This window comes from Odontesthes bonariensis, chromosome 18, assembly GCF_027942865.1.
Source record: "Odontesthes bonariensis isolate fOdoBon6 chromosome 18, fOdoBon6.hap1, whole genome shotgun sequence".
NCBI lineage: Eukaryota > Metazoa > Chordata > Actinopteri > Atheriniformes > Atherinopsidae > Odontesthes > Odontesthes bonariensis.
In genome coordinates, this window is record NC_134523.1 from 11,039,893 (window position 1) to 11,061,819 (window position 21,927).

The 21,927-nt window shown below is 41.8% G+C and overlaps 1 protein-coding gene across 1 annotated transcript in view; it reads left to right on the forward strand.

The window, feature by feature from the left end:
- The window catches only part of elp2 (elongator acetyltransferase complex subunit 2), a 32,725-nt gene extending 14,490 nt beyond the window's left edge, over positions 1–18,235 (forward strand). Inside the window, exons 10-22 of the mRNA XM_075449802.1 lie at positions 162–262; positions 5,077–5,205; positions 5,802–5,951; positions 6,531–6,722; positions 6,875–6,944; positions 7,070–7,165; positions 8,487–8,544; positions 10,624–10,696; positions 11,210–11,402; positions 15,420–15,541; positions 15,703–15,845; positions 16,862–16,975; positions 17,573–18,235. Coding sequence (XP_075305917.1) covers positions 162–262; positions 5,077–5,205; positions 5,802–5,951; positions 6,531–6,722; positions 6,875–6,944; positions 7,070–7,165; positions 8,487–8,544; positions 10,624–10,696; positions 11,210–11,402; positions 15,420–15,541; positions 15,703–15,845; positions 16,862–16,975; positions 17,573–17,768 — 1,637 coding nt within the window. The 3' untranslated portion in view covers positions 17,769–18,235. The remainder of the gene's footprint in view (positions 1–161; positions 263–5,076; positions 5,206–5,801; positions 5,952–6,530; positions 6,723–6,874; positions 6,945–7,069; positions 7,166–8,486; positions 8,545–10,623; positions 10,697–11,209; positions 11,403–15,419; positions 15,542–15,702; positions 15,846–16,861; positions 16,976–17,572) is intronic.
- The last annotated feature ends 3,692 nt before the right edge of the window (positions 18,236–21,927 follow it).

Genomic DNA, 21,927 nt, shown 5'->3' on the forward strand with positions numbered 1-21,927 from the left:
ACCATTTTATTTAATAATTAAGTTCATAGGCCATCAGTGATCTTTCCTAAACCGTAGAGAAAAATACCTACAGGCCTGATGGTCAGTTGTTGAGCATTTTTGTTGTGTGTGGTGCTCCTGTATACTTACATGTTTGAGTGTCTCTTTGTCTCCCCCTGTAGACGGCAAGCTGCGAAGGCCTCTCAGTCTGCTCTCTGCCTCTATGGACAAAACCATGATCCTCTGGGCTCCTGAGGAAGGATCTGGTGTCTGGGTCGAGCAGGTGAATGTTGACTTAGATAGAGGGAGGGAGTCTCCTAAAACACATGGAATAAATCACTCTGAAGTCGGCACAGGGTTTGCACAGTCGTCCAGACATTCACACGCAGTCCTACACTATATTTCAGCCGGCTTTCCTTTCAGCAGCTCTTGACATGATCTGGAGCCTCAGCCTTCCACCCATGATCCTCTCTCCTTCTGTCAGTACCCCTGCATCAGTTTCCACTCTCTCTGACATTGAGGTGTCAGGAATAGAAGTGATAGACAGTGATGAAGAGGCGCTGAGCCCAGTGCACCACTTTGAGTTTAGACAAGCTGATGTAGTCCTCCCCCATCTTTCCCTCTATGATTCTACCACACCACACCCCCTCTTTTACAGCCCCTTCCCCGGCACATCGGACAGGAGACGGAGATGCTGGTAGAAGACATGCCTTAGCCTCTGCTCTGCCCCCCCCATGATCTGTCATTCCCTCTAACTCCCCAAACTCACCTGTCATAATTTTCCATCTCCAACCACTTATCTCCCTTTCTCTCACTCTCTTACATTATCTCTGTCCATTTCTAAAACCTTTTCCCTCCACCTCATCTCCTTTAGCTCCCAGCAGCTGTTGTTGTGGCAGAGTGGGGCTAAATTTAACACAAGTGTGGATGAAACAAAAAAAAAGAGGCTCTCTGCCCATCTGGCCAACACCTTTTTTTTTTTTTCTTCTTTTTAAATACATCTGTCATATTCTCAGGTGGTTCAGAGCTGAACAAGAACACTTTTTCATGTCCCAAGTACAAAAATATAAAACTGAGGACGGCATGGTTATGCATGCAGACATCCGTAGAACGTGACCCATAAAACACGCGCGCATACCACACATCTCGCTGAACAGGATTGCTCACCTCGCCCTGGCAGGCACCCAGACTGTGATTACACTCTGGGGGCAATGAAACAGATTCCACGCTTGATCAGTTACGTTTTTGCACCTTTGATCTCATCATTCACATTCACAGTGATGAGCAACAAAGACCACAGAAAGGAGAGAGCGGAAAAGTTTTGAGTCTCTGACAAAGGCGCGGTGATTGGGGCCTGAAGCCACTGCTGATGTCACATATTCTTATCAATATCATTAAACCCACAGTGTCGGCGGGGGAGGAGAGTGTGGTGCTCAAAACCTCCAGAGCTTGAGTCTTTTCTTGTGATGCCAAATAAAAAAAGTAGATGAATAACCCCCCCATATTTGGAATAACCTTTGTGTTTAATGGTAAAGAGCATGGCATATGACTCTCCTTTCCGTTCCTCCCGTCTCTGAGAGCCAAACCCTTTGAACTGACAGGTTCCCTGCCTACAAAGGAGGCTTAACCTCTGAAGCTCTGTCACACATGCACGCCAATGCCCACATGTATGACAATGAAAACCCTCTGTGAATCCAGTCCTATTTATGTTTAGTCCCTACCTTTACAAATTTGGATTAAAGGCGCCTGATCCTCTTTTTTCCGGGTGCTTTTTGGTACCCAACTGCGGCCCGACCAAGGTTGGTCTTCACTGACATTAAAGTATTTTGCCTGAACAGATTCCACAGCGCTAAATGACCAGGCATGTGTGTCCTAATTAGCTAATTTTTTTATTTATTTTTTTATTTTTTTCTCTCTCAAAGAAGTGCTCCACATCTTCACGCTGATTAGAGTAATTGGTGAGATTTAATGGAGGGCAGGGTTAGCAGTAGGGCGGTTGGGGCCCACTGCTGCGTAAAGCACATCTTGCTAACGAGACACACTGGTAATTAACGTCTCTGACTGACCACAGCGGGCCACCACTATGCCGTGAGGGATTATTAGTTTGTGTGTGTGTGTGTGTGTGTGTGTGTGTGTGTGTGTTTGAGAGATAACCTATTTTAGGATCTTGGTGTATCAGTCCCACAGATCAAGAGAAGTCTTCGAGTCCAAAACGAGAAATAGTGCCAAAACAATTAACATGGGATGAAGTCATGGACTCGATTAAAGTGTGTAGTCAGCGTGTAAAGTTGGACTGAGTATTCATTGAGCTGCTAAAAATGTTCGGGGATGTTTATTTTGACATCCGATACACGTCTAAGGAACTAAAAGGGAAAACACCATTTTTATTATTTGTGACAGAAATTCAAAGAAATCATAAGATGTTTTAATGAAAGACATTTTCCATATCAGTGCTAACGGTAATTTATTTGCTGTCATTGGGGAAAGATTCCCTCCTAACCTTGTGGCATATTATAATTCGAGTGATTTGAGAGCCAAGTAGACTTCAGCTCCTTTCTTTTGCCTGTCGCAGCTCTTTTTTTTGGGAAGAAGTTGCTTCTATGGGCTGCTCTGCATATGCAAATGAGCGCACATGAAAGCCTTACTCTCTCTGTGTCGGCCTGCATAAAAGCCTTGGAGGTTGATTTGAAAACCTGTGCTCTACACTGTATGGGTTTTCTCAGCTTGACTAAGCTCATTCAGTGTTCGTCAGCTGCCTTCTCCCTCCAGGAATGATATATCCCTTCCCAACTAAGCTGCCCTTGTTATATCCCTCTCCAATAGCCCCGCTGCCCAGCGATAAGGCATGCCATGCATCCATATTGTTCCTCCTCTCGTAAACAAGACAGATGACGGCTTTTTACCTCTGTGAGTTTTTGCATGATTTACAGCTGGCTCCCGTGTGCAGAATTTTAAAATCGATCTGCTTAATGTTGCATCTCATTCGCTCTCAATCTCTTCATCTACGTCTCCTCCTGGTTGTCTCTCCTCCCCTTCTGTCTTGTTCCCCCTCTCGTTTCGTGGCAGGGAGATCATGCCATCCAGAGTGAGAGTGTTGCTGCTATTAGTTCTGCCGTGTTCCAGCATTGCTTTGAAGGTCATTGGTGAGGAAGGCCCGATAATTGATGGCCTCACTTTTCTGTCTCAAACTGTCAGCAGAAGAACAATGTGCGTTCTTCTGCTGGAAGCTTATCAAGTTGTTTTGCATGTTTTAAATACCACAACATGATCGCTTGTTGGTTCTGCAGCAAGCAGAACCAACCCTAACCCTCCTTGTTTTAAGAAGAGATAACAAGATGAGCTGTGTAACTCACTTGATTTGAATCATTCAAGTATGAAGTGCGCACCTCTTATATTACCTCACAGCCAATGCACGTCTGATTTTAGGCTCAAGCTAATTAAAGATTGCAGCGATATTATATAACTGTGTCTTGATTCAGAATACAGCAGAGGGAACAGTGCTGTGGTCTCTAGTGTTTGTCAGGCCCTTGTCAATTTGAATAGATCTTCCCTTTGGGCCCAATTTACAACAGTGGCCTCAGGGCCCAATAAGGCTTTAGATGGATTTAATTCCTTTTGACAGTGAGAGGTTAACCAGGTGTCTCAAAGTCTCACTGATTTACACTTTGAATCTTATTTCTAGGACAAGGCTAATTTCTCTTATACAAACCAGATCTCTGTTGCCAAAACATTTATTTTCCCCTGCTATAAATATTTTTAATTAATTCCCACATTGTTTCAAGTTATTTCTGTCTAGTTTGATAATCCTGCACTGAATCCAACTGGTGATGCACGCAACTGGATTATGTATTAATATTTCCTCGTTTCCTCGGTTTTAGTATGTACTGTAATCGGCTTCTCTGTGGGTATTCATTTCAAATGGGCAGTTCAATGCTGGTTCTAATTAGTTTTTTTTTTTTTTTTGTCAATAAAAGAACTAATGAGATGCTTTTTAATCCTCGATGTGACTGCTTATTGTTCAGTTTTATTTGCACTTGTTCTTCTTTTCATTTCTCTTTTCACGATCACAAAAAACTTTAAAATCTGCGCTTAGATCAAAAAGAGCTCTCTGCCCCCGATGGTAATTTGAATCTAACAAAATTGAATACAGAACTGTCTGTATGCTCAAAAGCAAGGTGTCCATGGTCGGAAAGGTGGTCAGAGACCTGAAGGATTCATTCTTATGTTTAAATTTTGTTCCGACTTGAAAGGCTGTGTACTGTATTACTGGTGTTTTAAAAGCAAATTGATTTTTATTTTTTGTTTTGGAAGTTCCAACTCAATGAGGGGTCCGCATCATCTGTTTGAACGTGACACTGTGGTCAGAGACTCATACAAATCCAGTTGGAGTAAATCTGTCAGTATTCTGAAGCTTTGCCATTTTTTATGATTATATGTTTAATTTAATATGCTGTGCTGCAATTGCTCTCATTTCGTGTCAGACGGTTGTATTTTTGCTTGAAAAAAAAATCCAACCAACTCTAATAAGTCTTGTATTGCATGATTACTCATCTGTCTTGTCAGCCTAATCTGTTCCCTCTCTCCTCGCTTCTGTCTGCCATTGTGGGATCTGTTAGTTAATGAGACTTGGAGCGCAACTGAGAACAGATTTGACAAGCCTTACTTTTATTTCCTTCTCACTTGTTCTCTATAATTGTCAGCCCGAAGATTCACATAAAGCCAAAGTGTTTGATAAAACAAACGAGTGCCCTTTCGGCGCCGCTTGTTGGCATATAGGCTGAGCGGGTGTCGGGCTCAGACTACCCCGGAAAAAAAATCGCTGCTATTAAAAAGATAACCTTCTTTAGTCAGTTGCCGTTTCTCTGTATGAGGCCCTTTGATTTATATTCTTGTTGCTACATGGCGCTTTCATCTCTGTTTGCTGCCAGTCAATGACTCTGACCCAGAATCAAATTGGCTTTACCCACCTGGCGTCATCTGTCTCGTATGAATGGGTTGAAAAAGGGGAGAAGTCGATGGTTCTGATCAGTCATGACTGCCCGAACAACTGGTGATTTAAAGATTTTTATTTTTTTTTTTCCCTCTCTTTAACACCAGGTGCGTGTCGGGGAGGTGGGTGGAAACACTCTGGGCTTCTACGGCTGCCAGATGAGTCCAGATGGCTCCATGATTGTGGCTCACGCTTTTCACGGAGCACTGCATCTCTGGTGCAAGAACCAAGACAAAGTGAGTCGTGGTCGTGATGACATCTCAAATCAAAAAGCAATGCTGATATTTTTCCACCAACACAAATAGTCCGCTCATCACAGGTCAACATGTCTTGGCTTTGGGACCTTCCCTGAATATGAGCAAAGGCAATCATCCCACTACCAGACAAACGGCAATGAAAGATGCAATTAATATTTAATTTAACATTGAATTGTCCAATTAAGATTCAGTTGTTGTGTATTTCTATTATGTAACATTTAGTTTGATTAGAAAGCTTATTCACCCCGCCACTCTGTCTGACACTCAGTCCGACAGGCTTAATTTGTGGCTTTGTCGGGTGTCTGAGGAAGAGTAGAGGTTTGAAGTCCTGATGTGAGATCGGAGAACGCCGGGTTTCAGTTACACTCAGTTAAACGGTAAATTTAAAGTTCAGCACAAGCCTGAAAGCTTGCATAACTAATTCAGATGTTTCAAAGGAAAATCCGCCTTTCAGTAGCATTTCCATTACAGTTGATCACTACGGCCATAAACACGAGTGTTGGAGTTTACCGTTTGGCAGCCAGGATTTTGGTTTACACATTTGTCATCTGACTATTACAATGTTCTCCCTCCAGGGGGAGTGGAGACCAGGAGTCGTGATATCGGGTCACTTTAATGCAGTCCAAGACCTGAGCTGGGATCCTGAGGGTGAATTCATCCTTAGTGTAGGCTCAGACCAGACCACCAGACTGTTCACTCCATGGAGGAGGCAAGACAGCAAACAGGTACAAACCGATGATGGGATGAGATAAACTTCATGTTAGATTAGAAATTTTCAAAGAACATTGAAGTTTTAGAGATGGGTAACCACCTCTGTGGTATGACTGATTTTCTGAAGCATTCTTTTAGGTTGTGGAGCTGAATGAATGTTAGAGAATGAGCTCTGCTGCCTCTGTTGTGTGTCATGGAGGGAGTGGGGTGGTTTCTTAAGTGACCTCTTGGCCCTCACTGATACACATATTACATTTATAGTGGGTTATTACCAAGGATAAAATGATGTTCATCACACCATCTGAGTCACATGGTAATCCTGTCTGTTGGCAGATGAAAATCTGGTAATTGTAGGAGAGCCCTCCGTCGTTTCCCTGTGGGTGTTAATGTTTTCACTTTGAAGCTGAAAATATTTCCCTTGAAAACGAAAATGATTAAAGTTTTTTTTTTTTTTGCTTGGTGTCAAATTCTGGTTTCATACCAAATCCCTAAACTCCAATCAGATCAGCTGAAGAAGGCTGACGCCTCCACTGGAAACTACACGAACGCATCTGCACCTTTACAGTATCTTTTTGTGTCGTTTACCACTGCAGGCAACCTGGCATGAAATCTCACGGCCGCAGATCCACGGCTATGACATGCAGTGCCTGGCCATGATTGGAAGGTTTCAGTTTGTGTCGGGAGCCGATGAGAAAGTCTTGAGAGTGTTTCAAGCACCTCGCAATTTTGTGGAGAACTTTGCTAACATATCTGGGACCTCAAAAGAAAAGCTGCTGGCTTCCAATGTGAGTTCCCTGTTCTGGGATCAGATCCCAAATTAATGCTTTTTCCCCCTGTTAAAAAAAAAAAAAAGTGCAAAGTGGACCACGCAGTCTACTTCAAAGTCCTGCGTAGTTTCTGAGTTTTGAACGTCTCTCTTCTTTCGGGTTTTTGCCAGGACTCTGCCAACCTTCCGGAAGGAGCCAGCACGCCTGCCTTGGGTCTGTCCAACAAGGCTGTATTTCAAGGTAAAGTACCTACCCTGCACTGCAGTTGAGTGTTTCCGGCTCACATTGGGGCCAAGTTTTGTCTGATTATCATTTTTCATTCATAGTTTTATGTAATGTAATTGCCAAATGATTTTGATTTACAGGTGACCTCGTCCCAAAAACCATAGAAGAAGCGGAGCATTTCAACAGTAAATCGGACCAATACCAAGAATCCTATTTTCACCCGCTCAACCTGACTGGTACAGTGAAACTACTTAAACCAACTTATCATATTTCCCTGGCAGTGAACAGCTTCAGGACACATTTAAGAGTGCGCTTTTGGCTGTCACCAGTTATTTAAATAAGAGATATTGATACGCAGCCAGATGGACACTTGGTTATTGCTCCACTTCTGGAGTCCATAGTGTGTTGTGCTAGATGCTGATGGTATTTCATCAGGAAAAGAGTGGATTGCTTATAGTGGCGGAGCAAGAGGTGGCAGCAAGCACACTTGCAAGAGCAAAAAATATATATAGGAGCATGGCAAGAAAAATACTGGATCTAATTACAATGTGAATCGAAAAAAATTGTCCTAAATGATTAAGAATATCTCAAATATGAGAGAAGGAATATTGCATTTGTGGCAGGTTTGGAAAGGACACAGATCAAAAGAAATAAAAGAAACAGAATGAAGAAGGAGAGAAGAGAAACTAATTGTAGGAAACGAGCAGATGTGAAATGAAATGAGAAGAAAGTAGCCCAGTGTTTTAAGACCCCTGGGCCAGAGAGTGTCAAGGGCTGTCATCAGCATGATTGAAGCTACTCCTTAATCTGCAACGCTAATTAGAAAGCAGGCTTATGTGATTGCAAAGTTTAAGTATCAATGACCCCGGGCTGTGTGGGTATCAACCGAGTGTGGAGACTGTTGTTAACAATGCATTTTGTTATTTGGCTTCTGCAGGCAGGGAGAGAAATGAATAATTAGGCTAAATGGGGAGACGGTGACCAATAACAATAACCTATGAGGCGAGGAGTGCAGTTTTCCATCGTGCTTGCGCAGATCTGGTGGTTCGAGAGGGAGGATTGGCTTGCGGTCTGATCTGATCCCACTTAAAACCTGCAGCAGTGAAGAACTGAAGATAAAACTGCAGTTGTTTCAAAAACCTTTTTTTAGTTTTAGGGCTGAGGATTTCACGCAAGCCAAATGCAAAGAGAAATGAACGTGAGAGAATATTTTCTCAATGCAATCATTGTGTTCTTAGTGTGGCATGTCGCTTTTGGCTCATTCCTTTTCTCACTGTTCCTCTCTATGGCTTTTCTTTTCTCTTTAAATTATGCGCCTCACATATTCACAGATATATTCATTGTCCTATCTATCGCTGGTTCACTGTACAGGGATTTAAAAAAGGCGTAATTATGATATTCACTTGGATATAATCTTTATTTAATAAATCGGAACTGATTGTATTTGAATTTTTCGAACAGCTTCATTTTCAGAGCCTTGCGAGTGGCAGCTGAGTAAGGATGTCAAAGTATACTGTTTGTGTGTGTGTGTGTGTGTGTGTGTGTGTGTGTACACAGAGCCACCACCAGAGGATCATCTTCTCCAGAACACACTTTGGCCTGAGGTCCAGAAACTGTGAGTACCGAAACTTTACCTTCAAACACTTGTACAGTCTGTCTTTAGCTTATTGTCCATTAAGCGTTTGGCTGAAACAGAGCAGACGGTACAATTCAGAATCCATTCTAGGCATGGTTGTGGATGTCCAGGACTGATTTTGCTAAGCTCACCAGTGTCTTGATTTGGCCACACCTGATGTTACCACTATGTTTCTGATGAATTTGTTTTTTTTGTTTGTTTGTTTTAGCCTAATAATGGCCTGTTTCCTTTACTTTGAGAATTCCTTTCACCATATGTTGCAGGTTCATAGTAATAACTTCCAAATGCTCAAATGGAATCAACCCCAGACCGTTGACGGGCTTAATAGATAAACAAGATTATCTAACTGTGATAATCATTTGCACACAGTGTGCTGTGTCGTGTTATAGCTGAAGCTGCACAACTTGACATTGAAAACCTACAACCTTCCATTAATGCTCTTCAAGTTGTGTCTATTGATCTCAACATTTTATCGATGCACATAATGCTCAGTTTATGGTGTTTAGGGTTAGATGTGACGGCAGCAGCGATATTCATATTTTTACATGTATAAAACGCCTAATTTTGAGAAAATTAAATGCACTGTATATGTATAGATGTATAGATCACGCGTGGAAAAAGGGGCTGTTAAGGTATTTGTCTCTCTTATGGTGTTAAGATTTACAGTGCAGGCATACATCTACATCCACTCTTTACATCTTGTTCATCAATTCATTTTATTGCTGCTGATGCTCATTGCACTAATTATTACATCGTATATAAAAAGCTTGGGTCTTCATTTCTCCCTGTTATTGTTTATCAATAAGGCTCTTATTGGGAAGCTGCCATCTTTCTTCAGGTGGTGCTCCAGGCCATATCAGACGCGGTCTAATGGCTTTCACTGCATCTCATTCGAGTTTAGGTCGGGTGATTGTGGTGACCAAGATGCAGCCCTCCTTCACTCTTCCTTCATTAAAACCCTTTACTTAAGGCGTGTTTTGGGTCATTGACCTGTTGAAAAACGAATGATGGCGCCATTAAGTGCAAACCAAGCGGGGTGGCACGTCAGCGCAGAATGCTGTGGCAGTGATGCTGTTTAGGTGTGCTTTTGTTGGGAGAATGCTAAAAGTCTGTACAGATGTCATCAAGACTGTATAGCCTGAACAAAGTCTGCTGTCCTTTTGAGCTAAATGTCACCCACAAAATTTGCTGCTCTAGCTCCTATTTCAGACATTTGGATTAGTTTGTGTCACGCAGATCTCCCAAGCTGTTCCCGAGAAATAATATGTTTTCTGTAGAGGAAAAACTAAAACACGTGGTGTACTCTGCATATTTGACATATTTCTATTTCAAATTCTTGTTTTCCCTTTTAAAGAGTTTTTAACGTGGCTCCTCATGAAGCAACATTTTCGGATATTTGGTTTATTGTATCTGAAAATTATGGATTTCCAGAGGCTTCCCATAGTTGCTGCTGCGTATTTATCAGCCAATCAGAATCCAGCTTCCTGCCGTGCCATTAGCCGCCTCCTCCAGGGTGAATATATTGCTGCCATTTGTTGCCAATGCTAAATCCATTTACCAGTCAATCTGCCATAAACATGACGTATTGCGTGGCCTTTTATTCAAGGTGTGGACATTGTGTGTGTTGAAACGCATTTTTCCGCCTCCATTTGGCTTCACCTCTTGAATCATTTACAGCATAATAGAAACATCAAAATGAGTAAGTGGCCAAATTATTTTGGTGCCATAAAAAATGCTCTAACGGTCGTGGACAAATTGCTGCAGTGTTTGAAAGCTTCCTGGTAAAAGGTTGTTAAAAAAAAAAATTCTGCTGAGTCGCAGACTGTGATTTTAGTTATTTGACATTTTGAAATTACCATGTGACGGCAAGCCAGAAGCAATTAGGCTTTGAGTGATCGGTTACTACATCATCATCGTTCATCTGTGTCAGCACAAGAAGAGCTAGTCAACACAGATCAGTGTGTTCATTTTACCCTGTCAAAGTATTTACCTGTCTTCAGTTGATGATGGTTTGAGCTCAAACCATCGCTTTGGAATAAGTAAATCTCTTTTCTTCAGGTACGGCCACGGCTTTGAGATGTTCTGCCTTGCGTCTGACAGCGCCAGGACAGTGGTTGCATCCGCATGCAAGGTCAGTCTGCTAGAACCCAGACAGAAGAGCATGGCACAGTCAGAACTGCATGATTCTCCTGTGCAAAAAGCATTAGATCAAAGAAGGTAGCTTTATGTCAGACATTCTCATTTTTAACACCGTAAGCTGTCAGTCAGGGATTGGTTGTACATGTCCTGACATGTCCAACTACACTGGTTGTGCTGAAACACGCATAATGCTGCCATTCTCATCTGCAGTACATCATGTTTCACCTTCCTCAACGTGAAGTTAGATATTGCCAATGAGAATAGCAGCTTTATGTTCATGCAACACACAATACTGCCCATGGCAAGGAAGAAAAATCTATTCAAAGACCTTTTCGAAACAGAAATTACAAAGTCATTTCCAGGAGAAAGATGAGCCATAGTGAACTATAGAAAAGATTGTAAATAGGGTATATACGCATAAAGAAAGAAAAAAACCCGTGCAGCCCGCACAAAAAACACACATTTTCAGGTTTTGACTTTCGCACTGATGACGCTGTCTCACTAGGCATCCAAAGCTGAACATGCGGCAGTGCTGCTGTGGAGCACAACTACATGGCGCCAGTTGCAGATGTTGCCGTGTCACACGCTCACTGTTACCCAGATGGCCTTCTCACCTGACGCACAGCAACTGTTGGCCGTTTCCCGAGATCGCACCTGGTCGCTGTGGAGACGCAACCCGCCCACACCAGAGAGTCCAGGTGAGAAACGAGAGCTCATTACGACAAAGTTGAACATGAATGTCTCATATAGTGAATAGGGGTGTGCAAAATAATAGTCATGACGATGCATCGCGATTCTAATTTTTGCGATCTACTGCATCGATTCTTGACGCCAAGTATCAATTTTTTTTTTTTAATTTAAATTTTTTAAATTATTTTTTTGGGGGCTTTTTATGCCTTTAATGATAGGACACATGCAATTGATGCATTTTGCTGCAAGGGATGTTTGCAATATTTATTTAATTTTTTTATAGTTTTATAAAGCCTATGCACTTTTTTTTTGTCTGTACTGATCATCCCTATTTTGTTATTTTAAGTTTTATAAATCCTATGCACTTTTTGTGATGAGTGTGTCCAGTAATAGTAATATTTGTTTTAATGGCAATACCTCCAAAAGTTGTTTCAATAAATACAGTTATGAATTGATTTGCTTTGAGTTATGTATCAATTGAAGACACTATCCAGATCATACACAGCCAGTCAGCCACTGGTAATGGCTGTATTTTTTTTTTTAAGTATGTTCAGTGAAAATATTGCAATGCATAGCGATGCATCGCAATAATTCAAGTATCGTGATGCATCGTGATAGTATTGCATCGTGGCATGCGAATCGTGATTCGAATCGAATCGTGACTTCTTTGCCAATACCCACCCCTAATAGTGAAATGATGAAGCAATTATATTTAAAAGTCACAAGTTCAAAGGGCTGATGTAGATCTGACTTGCTGCCAGTTTGAAGCATCAATACATTGGAAGTCTACAGTCATGGCTACACGTTTGTATTCTACCACAACCAGTTTGGCTAACAAACAAAAAGTAGATACATTATAGACTTGTATTAAGTCTTTTTTAGGTCTTCGCTTAACATTTTATGAGTCTGGACAGATGTGCATGTAAACTAACTGGCTGGCAGAGGAAAATAACCACGAGGCTCATAACAGGATATCAGTTCTTCCTGGGGCTTTGCCAACAAATTTAATTTAATTAAAAATCTGTTTGATTGAATTTCAAGACAAAAACACAACACTGGAGCCCTTCTGGCAGACACAAGCTATCCCAATTCAAATTAATTAAAATAAGGTAAAACCCACTGAGCAGATTTGTTCCAAGTTGAGCATCGAGCTGGCCTTAATGGAAAGATTCCCTAAATAATTCTGTAAAGAGCCAAAGCAGTGATGCATTGGTTGAATCTAGTCCAAAAGTAGCAACATTTAAACACATCCTCTCAGCCAATCTCCATCATTTGAACTGGAGTGTGTCAATCAGCAGTAATTTCAAACGGGAATGGACATTAAAAGGGTCCTTAATATGCAAGATCATTATTTTATTTTAGGGGGCTCGTAGAAAGAGTTTAAATGCTTAAACGTTGAGGAAAATTTTTATTTATTTTTTTCCCCACACACTGTTCGGGTCCTTCACATCCTTTCTGAAATGCTGTGTTTTAGCTTTTGCACCTTTTTTTTTTTTAAGAAAGACCCAGTCTGCTCACATGTGGTGCAATTAGGGCAAAACAGCTTCTTCTTCAAGATCACCCTCAGGTCAATATGGAGCCTTTAGCAGCCCATCAAACTAGCCGCTGGGCAGGCCTTTTATATGTTTCGGGATTTAGCCAAGTTTGGAAACGAGAGCCCGGGCTGCGAGGTCTTATGTAGCTCAGGAGCAGCATCCTCTGTAGGAAGGACTACATGTTTTTCCTTAAAGCAGATTTTGGGGGATGGTAACTCTGCAGACCTTAAATACTTACAACAATCTGAATTATACACCGGAGGAAACTGAAAACTTGAGAAAGCACAATATTGAACAAATATTAATGTAACGTTAACTCACTTTCATGGGTTACACTGACGTGAGGATCAGGATGAAAAGTTTCTTTGAGTTGATCAAAACTTGTTTGAATGGGTGACCCAGTTATGTGGCCTTACAGAGGCCTTGCTTATGATTTCATGTCCTCGTGCACCTTTTTTCATTTTATTTTTATTTCTGTCCACTTTGTCCATTTATTACCAGCTGGTTTTGTTTTTGGAGTTGCATTAAGGGGTTACAGAAACCCATTTGTTCCAGCACTGTCAGCATCTGCTCGGTCTGAGGATCTAACTGTGAAACCATCTTTACAACCAGATGCTAAATAATCCCGTGGACCCCTCAGGTGTGCTCGCAGGACAAATTTTTAAAGTTTTACCCTTCTTACAGTTTTGGATTTAAACATTTCTTTCATTTATTTTTTCCCCCGATGTTGTTAAACCCCTTTCTACGTACATCTGGTACTAATCTTACGATCAAAGATTTCTCTGATTTGCTCCTGTCCAACAGGAACAAAATGTCTCTCCTGCTCCGGTTTGTTTTTCCTTCATGTTCCTACTTCAGCTAGTTGTGACAATCTTATCTATATTTAGCTTGTTTGATGCAGTGTATAATAGATGTGTTCTTGACTTAACGTTGACGAGGGACTGCGCAAAAAATGAAATCGCATTTTTTAAACAAAGGTTGAGTGCAAGTTCTATTCGGAGAAGAAGTTTCAGGATTATTAGTTTAGTCTCCATCAGACAGTGCCATCGGGGATGCGTCTGATTTGTACTAAATTACATCTGTGGCATGAGAACACTAAACATGAATCAAAATCGGCCATAAACCCTTTTCAACAACCTATTTCTTAACAAAGAACGTCTGAAATTGAATCAGTATTTCTGTTGGCTAATGCCCCTCAGTTTAAGGGCCCATGTTGTACAAAACAAGAGTGTGTTCGTGGAGTTTGTCTATTTGAGACAATCTCAGCGGCCTGACTCTGACAAATAACTCAATCCTGCATTGAAGATGAGCAGAGCACGACATCTAAGCCCAGAGGATTACCTCTCACCTCCTCCTGGTAAAGCATCTCATGTTTCTGCTGGCTGCTCCGGATGGTCTTAATGTGCACTGACAGAGGATAACCGGCCACGCACTCTTCCTGTTCGCCTGATGGCAGGCTGCACAGAGGCACAACGGTGTGTCTGTGTGTGTGTGTGTTTGTAACAGGGGAGGGTAGACTGAGGGAGGCTCGTGGGGGGGGGGTTGGGGCGTCTGCTCTGGTTGGCTGCTGAATCACTCAAGGTGATTGTGAAGAACGCACAGAACCTCACCGGCTAGACGAGGGAAGGTTAAACGAAGTCAGTGCTGATCAAACAGACTGACTCCCTCTATTCACACATTTTCTGCCTCCTACCTGTTTTGTGTCAGCGTGTCCTCCTGCCATCCTCACCACCTCCACTTTGCCCTTTCTTGTAAGTTGAGCAGCCCAGCATCTTTTTCAAGAGACACCGTTACCCATCTCTCCTTTTATTCTCCCTTTTGGCGTAGTTTTTAATCGCATGTGTGTAGTTGTTCGTATGTGCTGCCGTGTATTGCTTCTGTCCTTCTTTGTGATCGGACTAAACAGCCATGATGCCTTTCAGAGTCCTGCTAATGGATGAAGGGGAGTGCTTGTCCCAAATAAAACACCATCAAGCGTGCAGGTTTTTTACAGGAGAGTGTTGTAAACACACAGTTGCTACACGGTGGTTAGCTCAGCCTTTTGCAGTGGTGCTGAGGTTTTACACATCCATGTGCATGCATGGAAAGCACGACTTCTGCAGACCCACAGACGGGGGGGCTACCAGCAGCGTACAAACAAGCTCTCTGGGAAAAACCAATCTGAGGTCTGAAATGACTTGGGCCGGGGAAATAAACAGCAGCAGGTCATAAACCAAAACTGAGTGAAATAGAGGGCTGGAATGAGGTTCCCTGCCTTGTTGGGCTGTTTATTTGTTGCTGTGGAGAGGCTCTGTGACCAGAGCAGTGAGGCAGGGATCCAGACGCGCTGATGTCATAGTACAATAATCATAACAGAGTTTTACTACCAGCTCATCCGCTGCTGAAAAGGAGACAAATGAAATGCGACAAAATATATGTTGTGTTGTCTGGCTGATAACACTCGAGTATTGGGTTTGAATTCAATTGTATATCATCTCTGTTTCTCTGCAGAGCCCCTGTTCTCACTGTGCGCACACACGGGGAAGGACACAGCCGTACACAGTCGAATCATCTGGTCATGTGACTGGAGCCCCGACAGCAAATACTTTGTGACATCCAGTCGGGACAAGAGGGTAATCTTCGCAATGTTGGCTTAATTCTAAAACATGACAATCTAATTTGCTTTGAAGGTAATGAAGTGATAAAGCAGATGGTTGCACTTTGAGTAGTTAGCATTTCAGATTGCTCATACAAAGTTGTGTGTGTGTGTGTGTGTGGGGGTGTGTGCATGTAGGTGATAGTGTGGGGCCCGTGCGGACTGGAGTGCTCTGAAGAGCCTGTGCTTCCTCTGGAGATTACACCAAGTTCATCCATTTTGGATGTGGGTGATTCTGCTACTGCTGTAGCTTTCTGCCCTGTACTCTGCTCTGATAACAGGTACACACACATGCTTTCAGTCATGGTTGTCTTTCTGTTTAATGTCCACATTTATATACAACTATTACTTTGTTGGCGGTTGTCTGCGGTGTTTGTTTATTTTCTGTTAAAGCTAATGAGTTAATCTGAGAAAAAACAGCCGGGAAAAAAAAGTACATTTTATTTCAGGCTTCCCAAAGTGACAATGTAAATGTAATCAAACTGTTGGTTTGTTCTATTAGAGGTTGAATCTAAGTGGAAATGCTCGCTTTCATCATTCACAGGCTGAGATTAGTATGTGGCTGAAGGTAAACACAGAAATCAGCTGTTCCCTCTTCGCCATCTTTGATTTTATATTTGTGATCCCCATCCAGCATGCTTGCCAGCTGAGCTGATCACCATCGTTGTTCCACTCTTACCAGTTTGTTAGAATTTGTGAGGCTGTGGATAGCTTTCCAGTTAGTGTGCACCGTAGACCAAATGCAGTGGTTTTATCTCTACAAGTTCCATCGCTGTGACGTTTTATCAAAGTCATATATTCATTAGCTGTAGCTCCACAGCTGGCATTGTTCTCCCTGCAGAGAGCAAAGGAACACCAGAAGTTTCCTGAGCTACAGTAGGTGGTCTTTCAGGTCACTTCAGTTATCTCTGCCTCTGTGTGACGTTACAACCAATGCTCAGATAAATACGATACTATAGATATGCCAATTATTAGGTCAGACATTGTTAGGAAAATGAGCGTGCAAAGCTTCTAATTTCTAATTCTACCTTCATTAACATAAAAAACAGTCTGAGGAAGATCATTTATTAGATTGTAACCAGTAGTTACAAAAAGGCTAAAGTCTGTTGCTCAATTTTGGAAACTTTCTTGAGGTTTTTACCTGATACAAAATTATATGAAAATAGGCCCCAGATTAAAAAAAAAACAAAGTATCCGATTTTTCTTTGAAACTAGGGAAAAGGGAATAAGAGTTTTCCAAAGATCTGCTCTGCAGTGATACGATGCATGCACATGTGTTCTCTGGCATGTTCCACAGTTACCTGCTCGCAGTTGGCCTGGAGTGTGGACGGATCCTGCTGCACAGGTGGAGCCCCGGCCAGCAGACTGCCGGAGGAGGGGACTGGATCAGCTGTGGAGAAACTGACACCTCGTATCCTTATCACATCGACTTTATCGGAAGCAACTTTGAAAAAGGCCTCAAGTGGCCCTGGCATTACGTGTAATGGGCAGTTTATCACAGTGACAGGGGTGCAGCTTCAGTTTAAAGTCTGCTGAGAGGCAGAAGCTTTTTGTTATGGTTTGGCAGAAAAAGACAGAAGGCTGATGGAGTGAATAGCTGCTTCCTTTGAAGAGGGGAGCAGAAAAGACAGAGGCCATCCATCGACACTGGCGTTGTGCGTTTGTGTGTGTGTTGCATCCCACTCGCTGTTTGGGTCATTATCTGTAAAGTTCACAAGATCAACTACAGAGTACTATTTTTAGTCACTTTGTATAAAAAGGCCACTGCTCCTCAGACGAGCCTTCCTGCTGGAAAGTTGAATCATGTCAGCTGATCTGGGCGTAATGCTTTTCACTTCTGTCTCCTTCTGGAACCGATGCTCGGGATAGAATTTATTGTGCATGTATCTCTGCATTTTTTTTTTTTATTTGAGAAGGGAAGATTGTACAGCATGTATGGTTGCTTTTTTTTTTTTTTTTTGTCCATTTTTAGACAGTTGTTTTGCCTTCATTACGCATCCTTTCATAGACAAAGCCACGCTTTGGCAGTCAAGCGGCTCTGCTGGAGGCCCAGGGCCGGCCGAGCGGATCGAGAGAACAGCGAGAGTGTTGGACAAAATGACAGAGAGACTGAACTCGAGGAGGGGAGCTCCTGGGTCCAGCTTGCCAGTGCCAGCATCGACCACACTGTCAAAATCTTCAACATCAACAAACGGGCTCTTTAGCGCCACCAACACTGACACCATTATGTCTCTCGTGCACAGAGAGAGACTTGGACCGGAGGCCACAGCTGCTGGATGGCTGTTCAGTCCCTGTGACGACCAGCAAAGTCACGGGTCAGTCCCAGGACAAACCCACAGCACACAAGCCCCGCAGTCAGTCTGCGCAAATTCCAACGGATTTGATGTCTGGATTGTCGGGTAGTGAAAACATCGTGACCTTAGGGTGCTATTTTGCTCGAGCACTTCAAAGCATTTTAGATTCAGAGAATAACACTCTGCTGGATATCTACACAGACGGTATCTACGCAGGTTATCTGAGGACACGTTTAAAAGGCACACTGAATATTTAAAACAATAAATCAAGAAGTTAGCATGACCACTCTTTTGTCTTCGGGTCTTTAAAATGTCATCAACTGTAGATTTGTTTTCTTATGTTGCTGCTTCAGACCAAATGATTAAATTTTTTGTATCGCCACAATTTTCTTTTTGTTTGTTTGTTTGTTGGTCTTGAAAATGAATGAAAAGACAGTGGTTTTCCAAAAGTCTTTTTTTATGCAAATTGGACTCCGATGTCTCATTTATTACTGTTACACAATGGCTGCCAAACCCATGTAACTGCACGTGCTGTGCATTTGTACGTGTAGAAGTCGCACAAAAGTTTATTACATACTTTACCTTAATTAATTAATTAATTAATTAATTGTGTATCCCAAGCAGTTCCCAAAATATCTCCATCTGCTAAAATAGTAGTAAGTGGATTTAAATTTTTGTTTCATATGACATGAAGTCGATATTAAAGCATTCATGGGAGCAGATATAAAAACAGAGTTTAAAGATTGTGGGAGATTACGGTCATTTAGAACCGGGGTGTCTATACGAATGCTGCAAAATTCGATTAAGGCTACGTCTGCTTTTGGAGGCTGGGCAGGTTTTTTTAACAGAATTCTCAAGGACAATCCATGTGGTGGATTTACAGTGAGCTCAGCCGGGTGTGCGGTCATTATATGTCAGCTGTAAATTTATCTGCAGGAGATTGGGACTATTGGCCATAACTCTCGAATCACGCATTGTGGCATGTGTGGAGACATCAGTCTTACCCGGCCGCACGTGCCCGTCCAGGTAATGGCTGTTTTTCAAACGGTGAAATGAGGGTTAGAGGCGAACCCGCGATATATCAAGGGGTTTTGCACTTTTATATTATGTAACGTAACTATTGAGTCATTATCGTCGTTATTTCAATTTAAGCCTTAATGATCATCTGGGTTTTCATCAATACATTTATGAGAGACTAGCAAACTAATACATAAAAGGAATATGCTCCTTGCTCAGCTGTCCTCGACAGTGTGCCCTTGACCACTTTTCTCGATGAGGTTGGATTGCCATAATGTGGTGCCGAGGAGGGATTGGAAGTCGCATCTCGACATCTTTGTATGCTGCAGATTAATGGGGAAGATAGTGGGCAGTGCCACAGGAAATAACTCCCTGACAAAGGTTGCCGAAACCTCGGGAGCGCTTCTTCAGAGAGAGAGAGTGAATGAGTGAATACTAAGAATTATTATATTATTATGCCTCTGTGTCACAGTCTTGGCTCTATCAGGTGAATAGGTTCTAGCTTTTTACACTTGAAATGATGACATTTCAGGCTTTTGTAAGAAACAAAGACGGCATGACACAAACATGGTTTAAAGAGGAAGCAGTTTCTGGCTTATTGTCACTTTTCTGTGTATGTGTTTGCTGTGCGTAAGCACTGTTGCCCTGCTTTTGTTGGGCACGAGTCACACCGCACCGTTAATGCTGTGTTTGGTGGGGGATATATGTTTTCACACCTTAAAGAACACATTTTTGTGTTTTTCTTTTGTTGAGTTTTCTTAGTCTGATTAAGTCATCTGATTTATTTACAATTTTTATTAATAAAAGGAGCAGGTTGAGTGAACGGGGAAAAAAAAAAACACATTACAGAAGAAACTGCAAAGACAAAAGGACTTCTGTTAGTACTTGTACAAATTAGTACTAAATGCCTGTTGAATTTAACATGACACATACATTAAGACTAAGCCATTGACCAAATCAACGTGGAATTCTATTGATTGAACATTTTTCAAAGCGGTAGATCTGACAACAGCAGTAAGCTATAGACCATGCTTGTGGTTATATTTGTGTGAGGAATAAAACATACATGACCCATTCTTATTCACCAACTGAAAGCATAGTTCCTATGGTAACGCAGTGCACAGCCTGCATGGTTTTACTGTAACTGCAAAGCTTCTTTGGCTTGTCAGCTGGTTTGGATATTTAATGTATTCCCTCCGAATATAATCTACATTTTAACTTCGTACTGAGTTACAATCAAAAAGCCTAATTGTTAAGTTAACCCAAATAATTCTGAGAACCAAGACTGAAAATGTGGAGGCTGTGGGTAACTATATATATATATAAAACAGGCATTTTGCCTGTTTAAACAAACATATTGTCCTCCCGTAGCAAGATTTGTTCCAAACTCACTTGCCCCTCTCCTCTGGTTCACGCAGGTCAGTGAGACAAATTTAAGCAGTACTATTGATGCAAGTCTCTGCACCTACTTACAAAACAATATTAAGGATTAGGTGGCTGAAACTGGAAGGGAATAGAGCAAAGAATGCATAAAACAAAACTGGATTGGGCTAGATTTGAACACGCTAGAGGCCGTGAGCTGCAGGTTGTGTGTGACACAAACACACACATCATGTTCATTTTACTTATGAGTAGCAGAGTATAGTTACAGTAGAATTGGTACTTAAATGCTTCTTCAACCAGTGCCACTGGATGCTCCATGTGAGCTAAAGAATGAATTCATTTAATGATTAATTAATTGTTTTTTAACTTTTGGCTAATGTGTCATTATCGGCTTTTTCATGCAAACAAACGGCTGCTTATCTTTAGCTTTTTTTGATAAAATGTACATGTAGTCTGCGTAAAAAGAAGAAAGGGCGACATAGGAATGACCTGCCCCACTCTGATTGGTTTACCGTAAAATCTTAGCCCAACCCTTACCAGTCCCTTTGCTCTTACACTTACCAACCAGTTTAAGTCCTCATGCTTACTGGATCATCCAACTGGGAAGCGCTTTGTTCATAAATACTAATATACTTTCCACAGCACCCTCCAAAAAAAGATTACAAGCCCTTCCTTCTTCACAAACAGAATCCAAATAACATCCCATAGGAAGCTCCTGAGAACGAGTTACCTGGCAGCATTAGCAGTCATGGGGAAAGTCATAAAAAATTAAGAAATGGATTGCAGTGGATCCAACATTCGTATATACTGCCAAGTTTTAGGATGAGTGAAAATTGTTGTGGTTTTCTCAGGAACTTACAAACTCCAGAACACCATTTGGATCACCCACAATATGACTGTTTTTTTTTGTTTATGGGCCAATTGAGAGCACTTGCAATTCACCCGCAACCAGGATTACACAAAATTAATATTTGTATAAAATCTGTATGCGTAGTCCTTAATATTAATGTTAAGATCAATGTGGTGAAAAGGTGTCCACAATTTGTACAAAGTGGTTGGTGTTCTTATCATTCTCTTCTCCAAGAACAGCCGTCATAACGCCAATAGAGTTGCCACAACTGAAGATACAGCATCTCTTTTCTTTCGAAAGACACAGGTCAACTTAATCATCCCGTCATCCATTTACACGACAAGGTCCTGCTGAGAAGAGTGAGGAGGTCACGCAGCATTTTCACACACTGGGGCGCTTCCCATGAAAGCTGAAATCTTGGTATGTGTTTCAATCAATAGCAGCAAAGTCCTAACACTTGATCTTAAAAACTGACAATCACTCGGTGGACATAACTGAATGATCAGCTACATAGATGTTGCAGTAGATGATTTTGGTCAATCCCAGCTGCTCCATTGCTTTTCCAAGAGGAAAACATTCTGCGAGCATGTCGAGCATCCACATGCTAAATATTTGAAAGCAAGGTATAAAGAAAATCTCTGACGACACATGCACTCGTACACACGCCACATAAAAGGCGCTCACAAACAGCAATGCGACCCACACAGTGACACTGACAGGGACACATTTATCTCCCTCATCCTGTACGCTCACTGGGTTCCCCTCTTGCACTTCAATTATTCATCCAACACAGAGTGTACAGGACTTTTATTCCAAATG